General features: G+C 47.6%; 1 protein-coding gene across 1 annotated transcript; it reads left to right on the forward strand.

Annotated features, from left to right (window-relative positions):
- The first annotated feature begins 215 nt into the window (after positions 1–215).
- On the forward strand, positions 216–2,122 carry LOC108765816 (micronuclear linker histone polyprotein-like). The gene is made up of 3 exons (XM_018514662.1): positions 216–393; positions 521–1,467; positions 1,565–2,122. The coding sequence occupies exons 1-3, from the start codon at positions 216–218 to the stop codon at positions 2,120–2,122; spliced, it is 1,683 nt and encodes a 560-aa protein (XP_018370164.1).
- Positions 2,123–8,343: the final 6,221 nt, after the last annotated feature.

Consider the following 8,343-nt stretch of genomic DNA (forward strand, 5'->3'; position numbering starts at 1 on the left):
CCCCCGCGGTCGGAGCCGGGGGTCCCCCGAAAACCTAAGGCATTGCACCCTAGCCGAAGGCCAGGGGGGGCTGGAACCCAGTGCCCGCGATGCACATTCCGCGGGCCCGAGGCACATGCCTTCCCCTCGGGAGAACTCAGGGCCCCGCCAAGCAATTGGCGGGGAGGGTATACCCTGGAAGGCGCAGCCAACACGGGGAGTGGGATTAAACCAAAATGAATAGCGAACAAGATAAATTAGACTCGACGATTACAATAATCGACACGGACAAAGAGATGAACATAGACCAGGAAGAGGATATGACAGGAGGACTGGAAAGGAAGGACACTCAAACGCAGGAGCCGAGACAGGCGGAATACTCTCTCCCGGTGTACGGCACGGAGATCCAACCGAGTGAGTCAAGGACCAAGGATCAGGGAGAGTTATAGTCAACCTTCCACCTCCTTCTTCAAGAAGCCAGGTCCGAGGTCGTACAAGGGAAGGAGGGCGGATCGTCTAAGCGTGGACTCATCCGCGATAGACACAGAAACGTATGAAATCAGCTCGTCGGATAGCGATGTGACCGATTACGGGAGGAATAGGGGAAAAAGGGCGGTAATAGAAGAAGATTCTGATGCGTCTCCCCCCGAAAAGATTAACATCGGCAGCAAGGGTTCCCAAAGAATACCGGGGAACAGAAAGAGAGAGAGGATAGCCTCCGACGCGGACTCCGAGCATAGGAGGAGCAGGACCACCGGAGATTACGTCGGTAGAAGAGAAGCGATTCTCCGGTATAACGAGGCTAAGGAGGAGGCCCTACAGCTAGATAGGGAAAAACTTATCCGAGAATACAGCGAGGTAGAACTTTTCAAAAAAGCAAAGATCGACATGGTCAAAGTTAGGGAACAACTGGAGGAAAATTCAATCGATGAATTGATAACTAAAGCCAGTGGTAATTGCGCCGAAGTCCTTAGAATTGCGAGAACATCCAGCAATCTCAAGGGGACATTTCAAAAAAGTTTGAAACTCGCAGCAGCTACATCCCTGGGTATCGCCGAGATCCTGAAAGAGAAAATGTCACTGTCGAAGGAAGAGGCGAAGTCACAGGAAATTAAATCGCTCAAAAGAGAAATCTCCAGGATAAAATTAAAGATGGAAGAGGAAATAGAGAGAGAGAGAAGAAAGGCCCTGCAGGCGGCAGGAGAGGCCGAGGCTTACAGGTCCGAACTGCAGGCCCTCAAGAAGGAGAAGCATGACAAAAGAAAAGACAAGACTCCCAGTCCAAAAGAAAAGGATCACAATAAAGGGAAGTCAACAGCAAAGTCTCCTTCGGAAACGCCGAAGAAGTCTAACTCCAGGAGAACTCCGTCCGTAAACATAAAGGCGAGAGATAAACTGATCACATCTGAATCAGAACACATGGAAGTCGACGAGAAATCTCCAAAGTGTAAGAAAGTCTCTTTAGATGACCCAAAGAAGTGGCCGGAAGTAAAGAGACCCACTCTTTGTGGAAAACGTAAAATCATCGAGGAAGACCCGACATCACAAAGGGCAATATACGAGGCTCATAAAAAATACATCTCAGTCTCATAAAGAAAATGGAGAAAAACGCCAATCTTCTAAGGAAGGAAAAGAAGAAGGGCATAAAAATCGAAAGAATATCTCAGACATCGACTCCTCCGAGTTAGCCAATTTGATAAGAGATATCGTGGCAAAGGAACTGGATAGATGTAACAGCAAAAAACCAAGAATTACAGAAATCCAAACTCTTAAGGAACCCTTAATCATGGGTAAAGAAGCAGAGAAGTTTGGAAATAAAAACAAGCAAGAAAAGGAAGACTTTAAAAGCAATAAAAGCACCCCCAGGGAGACCCCGAGAAAAAACATGGAAAAAGAAAGGAAGAGAACTCTTACGACGGAAGAGGAAACGGACCGGGAGAAGAAAGAACTCCCATGGAGTAAAGTAATAGGAAGAAAGGAGAAAAAGACTGCGAAAACGGGCATACCGCCCAATTCCGGTGCCAGAAAGGCCACCATGACCTCTACTCCGGCTAAAAATTCAAAGACAGTACAAACGGAGGGAAATAAAAATAGAAAAGCTCCCAAATCAGCTGTCGGGGAGAAGCTACGTATGCAGAAGTAATGCGGGTAGCCAAAGAGAAAGTGGACATAGATGCCATGGGAATACACGAGGTAAGGCCAAGAAAATCCAGATCCGGGGCGCTGCTTCTGGAAATTCCAGGAGCAGAAGGAGGCAGCAAAGCGGACAAACTAGCTGAGAAGCTCAAAACAGCGCTAGAGGGTCAGGAGGACGTACTTATCACAAGACCGGAAAAAACGGCAGAATTTAGAATTAAGGATTTAGAGGAATCCACAACGAAGGAGGACATTCTTTTGACTCTCACACTACTAGGGAGCTGCCATGAAAGGGTTTGCTGCCACAAAATGGGGGAGATAATCCCGTCATACAACGGACTAGGAACATTATGGGTTCGCTGTCCGTTGGCCATAGCAAAAAATGTTACAAAGAACAAACGGATAAGAATTGGTTGGACAACGGTGAGGGTAGAATTACTCCCCGAAAGGGTCATGCTCTGTTATAAATGCCTGGAACCCGGACACATTAAAAAACAGTGTGGCAATGAAATAGACAGAAGCGCACTCTGCTACAGATGCGGCCTTCCTGGTCACATAGCAAAAGGATGCGCAGAACAGGCATTTTGCCCAATTTGCGCAGCCAAGAACGTGAAAGCGAATCATAGAATGGGCGGGTCAGCCTGCAAGCCTCCGATAACTAAGAGAAAGACCCAAAGGGAGGAAAAAACAAGTAAGGATCCTCATCAAGGTCAGAATAAAAACCCGGAGAGCACGAAAATGGACGTGGAAAAACCAAGGGAGAACACCCCTGAAAAAGAAGAGGGGAAAGAAAGGGAAGCTAGCGTCATCAGGCAACTAGCGAAATGCAGCGTGAAGGAAGGAAATAAATCCGAAGACAGAAGAATTACAGAGGAGATGGAAGTAGAGGAGAATAGGCCGGAAAGCGCTATAAGCAACCAGCCTCTACAAGCAGCGCTGGATTGGCCAGAACGAGGCCAAGAATGGACCATGTCCACCCAGGAAGCACCGGGAAGTATAGATAATGTAGAAGGAGGACTCCAACATACAGACAAAATTAATGTATAACAAGATCCTCCAAGCAAATATAAACCATGCTGGGGATGGTCACGAAGTACTTCTACAAACTATGGCAGAAGGAGAATTTGCGGTGACGGTGATTTCCGAACCATATAAGATACCGCTAAAACATCCACATTGGACCGGAAATAGAGACAAATTGATCGCAATTACATGGAGGTGTACTCGCAACCCACTGCCTTGCACACCGCATAAAAGCGGTAAACACTATGCATCGATAAGGTGGGGCGACATGATTTTGTTCGGCACATACCTACCCCCTAGCCTGGACGCGAGACACTTCGAAGAAGCACTCGAAGAAATGGAGGATGAGATACAACAGATAGGTAATACTCCGATATACGTGTTGGGAGACTTCAACTCAAAAGCAGCCCTGTGGCAGTCAAGAACTACAGATGTAAGAGGAAAGATAGTGGTGGAATGGGCAAGTCGTCTGGGCATATGCTGTCTCAACCACGGAGGTAGAAGCACGTGCGTCAGACACAGGGGAGTCAATAGTAGACCTCTCATTTGCCTCACCAACAGCTGCCAGAAGAGTCATATCGTGGGAAGTATCGGACCGCGAGAGTAAAACGGATCACAGGTACATAGAAATCGAGATCAAGGACACTAAAATGCAAAGAACGAAAGAGCGTCTCCCACAACCTAAGAGATGGGCAACAAAGAAAATGAATAAGGACATGTTATCGGCAGCCATAATAACCAGCTGCTGGCCCAGACACAACATGACTGAAGATGCAATAGGAGAGGAGATAGAAGAGACGGCTATAAGACTGCAAGACACCATGACAGACGCCTGTAATATAGCTATGCCTAAGATCGAGCCCAGAATGCACAAAGCCATGCCTTGGTGGTCTGCAGAACTGGACGAACTGAGGGCGAACCTCTCTACAGCTCGTCGAAGAATAAGAAGACTGAGAAGAAGAACATACCAAGACGAAGAGGAATTCCAACTGAGATTGGGCGAGTTCAGGCTAGCCAGAGATACTTTCGGTAAGGCAATCAGGAAGGCTAAAGCGAAAGCCTGGGAGGAATTCGTTATGACCCTAAATGAAGATCCTTGGGGTAGGCCGTATAAGGCCGTAATGAATAAACTCAGAAGATGGGCTCCTCCCTTTACCGAATCTCTAAACAGCGGGACACTGGACAGAGTTCTCGGAGGACTCTTTCCAGGAGAGACAGAGGACGACTGGAGGGAACCTGAGCTGCCAAACGAGGGAGAAATGGCTTGGAGAGAAGACCCGAAAGTAACGCAAGAGGAGCTCATGCTCTCAGCGAAGAAGATGAAGGAAAAGGATGCGGCCCCTGGGCCTAGCGGAGTCCCAGCGAAAGCTTGGGACGTAGCGGCAAAGGACATGGAGAAAGAGTTGAGAAATACTTTCACAGCCTGTCTCAAAAACGGCAGGTTTCCGAAAAAGTGGAAAGAGGCCAAGCTGATTCTACTCGGGAAGCATAATAAGCCAGACGATCAGGCAGCAGGGTACCGCCCAATATGCCTACTGGATGACGAGGCGAAGATGCTCGAAAGGGTAATTTCGGAAAGAATAATCTCCCATCTAGAATCCAGAGGACCGAACCTCCACCAGAGACAATTCGGCTTCAGGAGAGGTAGATTGACTATTGACGCAATCTCGTTCGCTAAAGATTACATGGACTCCGCGTTTGAGGAAGGGAAAGTAGTAATTGGAATATCACTCGATATCAAAAATGCATTCAACTCTATGCCATGGAGGATAATAGGGAAGGCGTTAAACAAACATAGAGTCCCGTCATATCTAAGAAGAACAATAAGGGACTACTTAAGTGACAGGAAACTCTCCTTTCCAAAAAACGACGACCATGGGTGAGAGGGTAGTGCGGAGAGGTGTCCCACAGGGCTCCATATTAGGGCCATTACTGTGGAACATTGGATTCGACGACGTTATGAAGGAGAACAAAAAAATAGAAGGATGCATAATTTGTTATGCAGACGACACGCTAATCCTGGTGTCTGGCGATGACTGGGACGAAGCAACGATGGAAGCAAATTTCTCCTCAGGCGCAGTCATTCAAAAGATAGAGGAGATGGGGTTAGAAATAGCCCCATCTAAGACAGAAATCGTGGGCTTTCATACGAAAGGTAAACCAGCGAACTCCTCGATAAATATCGCAGGAACCGAGATTAGGGTCGGCCAAAGGATGAAGTACCTGGGTCTAACTCTAGACAGCAAATGGACATTTACTGACCATTTTACGGACCTTGCGCCCAGACTGGAGGGATCCGCCCTCACACTAAGCAGGATGTTACCGAACTTAGGGGGACCTAACGTTAGGGTTAGGAAACTATACACTAACGTTATAAAATCAATTGCCTTATACGGGGCGCCAATATGGGCATACCCGGTTCTAAAAAATAGGAAGGCTAAATATTAAGAGGGGTCCAACGCAGGATCACGGGTAGGATTATAAGAGCGTACAGGACAACCTCACACGCGGTGAACTCGACGTTAGCAGGAACCCCACCATGGGAAATAGAAGCAACTTGCTATGAGGAAATCTTTGAGAGGGTTACCACCCTGAAAGAAAGAGGAAACATAATAAATAAGAACCAGGTGGATTCCATCAAAGAATCATCGAGGAGAAAAATGATAAGAAGATGGAGAGAATGGCTAAAGGATACAACCGTAGGGGAGGACACCATCCTCGAAGCAGTGAATGGACAGCTAAAGGAGTGGCTTCACGCGGAAGTTGGCCTCTCCTTCCGGACGACGCAGGTCTTCACGGGGCACGGATGCTTCGGGAGGTACCTGTGTCGGATCGGGAGGGAGGCCACAAACGGATGCTGGCACTGCGATGCACCGAACGACTCTGCCAGGCACACCCTGGGCTATTGCCCGGCGTGGGACGAGGAACGCGCGGAACTGTGTAGGGTAGTAGGCGCAGACCTATCATTAAAGGCCGTCATAAGGGCAATGTGCAAACAGGAAGGAAAGCAGGCGGTTCTAAACTTCTGCGAAGAAGTAATGACAAAGAAGAAAGAAGCGGAGAGAGCCAGGGAGAGAGAGGCTCGACACCGGGAATTAGTAGAATAAGCGATAGGAATAATGCGCGGGAAATGCATCCCTGGCGAATAGTGGGGATTTAATTAGGGTTAGGTTAGATTAGTAAATAATAGGGGGGTTAAAGATAGTTTAGAAGAACCAGGGATGCTAGATCACGTCGAGATAGGTAGGACGGTCGTACCGACTAACGGGGCGGCCAGATGAACGATAGACTCGAACATCGTCACCGCGGGGAGGGGGCTTCTCCATCTCTAATTTAGTTTACCCTCCCCGCGGCCCACGTGCCCTAGGGGCAGACAGGAGGAGTCATACGATGGCACCGAATAGCGGGGCCATCGGACTCAGAAGTAGTCATAAGCAGGAAAGAACTCGAAGGCCGAGCCAAGGGTTTTGCCATTGGCCCTTCGAGGGAAGGCCCATGGGGTCATGGACGGGGGTCCATGTCCCCCTCGAGATGGGCAAAGGGGAAGAGAGGGTGGGTAGCCGGCGTCTACCCACCCTCATGTACATACATGGTTAGGATACGTTACTACGTATATTAACGGGGGTCCATCCGGAAGTACTACAGATGTAAAATTCCCGGACGGACCCCAGACGTTCGGGTTAGGTACGCCCGCAGGGATTTTAGTGGGTAGGCTCCCCGGAACAGCAGTTTTGGGGAGAGAGTCCCACATATCCTGTCTCCCTCCCCCGGGGGAGGTGGGGATGCGTAACGCATTTCCCCTGCGTCACAAAAAAAAAAAAAGTTCTGTGGCCTCCGAGATCACCGGATTTGAACTCCTTTGATTTCTTTTTATGGGGATACGTTAAAGGTGCAGTATATAGTGAAAGGTGCAGTATATAGCTCCAACGACAAGATTGAATATGATGGAAAGAATAAGAAGAGCTTGTGAAGCGATAACTCCTATAATGCTTGGAAATGTACAACATAACTTTCGCCGTCGATTACTGTTATGCTTAGAAAATAATGGTGCACGCTTTGAGCATCTCCTCCATGCGGAGAGAGCTGATAACAATGCAATCTTGCCTTAATTGGTTGGGTTGTGACCGAACTTTAATATTATTCTTATCAGACGGTCCTTTGTCATCTGCTCTTCCACGGTCGCCACTCCTTTTAACTGCCAAAGGAGAAGGTATCTTAAATAAATTGCTAGGTTGTCGTTCTCAGCACCTCGTTGCGTACGGCAGTCGGCTTGCTCCGATTTATCATGTCGCTTGCGCAGGAGAGGTTTTGGATTAACTGAACACTGACTATTGCAGGAAACTTAACATTTATTTATTAGTCGTAGCACATATTATATCGTTTCACAATTTTCTCGCGTAACGTCGCGTTGGGGTCCTTCGCCGAACGCCGCACTTAATTCTTTATCTTATCATTCGGACAACGCCGCACTGGGTTCCATCACCTTGCACGCACGCTTCCTTATTCTTCTAATTCACAATGGAGATTATATCTTTTAAACTTAATCGGCACGCGTAGATTCGAGCCCCCGTTCACTGCGCTGCTCTCGGCATTTCCGCCCGCGATTAGGAACGATCCCGCTTGAACCCCGTATCGCCCGCCTACTCTCTTTACAACCTTTACTTTTATTTCATTGCGAGATCCGGCGAAACAGCAGCAGCCTAACAGCATAACCGCGTAACACTATCACCGCCTTTTGCCTCGCGCTCCCGTTTATATCTCTTCTCGCTATCCCCTCTTCGGTGCTCGCCACTCTCTACTTGACTTGCGCGCTGTCAGCGCTCGCAGCGTTAGCTGTATATTACTAACTACGCCGCTTAATATTGTTCCTGCATCTTTATCATATTATGTAAATTTTTAATCAACGCTTTTCTTTATTTTCAGGTATCACATTACAATATGGAAACGCAGCCGCTCATCTTCTCCCGCTGGAGTTACAGGTAAGTATATTAATTAATCTTTTATTTACAGGTTATCAACTTATCGACTGCATTCCTCTTTACTTATATACGAGGTGTGATCAAAAAGTAAGGTGACTTTTTGAATTTCGTGCGCTCTGTACACTCTAATTCCAAAATTTTTTTTTGTTGTGTTGGTACACTCGTCACGATCATATGTTCACAGTTTTGACTATGTAGCATGTGTTGTTTTTATGTGAGAGGCATA

Source organism: Trachymyrmex cornetzi, unplaced genomic scaffold, assembly GCF_001594075.2.
Source record: "Trachymyrmex cornetzi isolate Tcor2-1 unplaced genomic scaffold, Tcor1.1 scaffold547, whole genome shotgun sequence".
NCBI classification, from domain to species: Eukaryota; Metazoa; Arthropoda; class Insecta; order Hymenoptera; family Formicidae; genus Trachymyrmex; species Trachymyrmex cornetzi.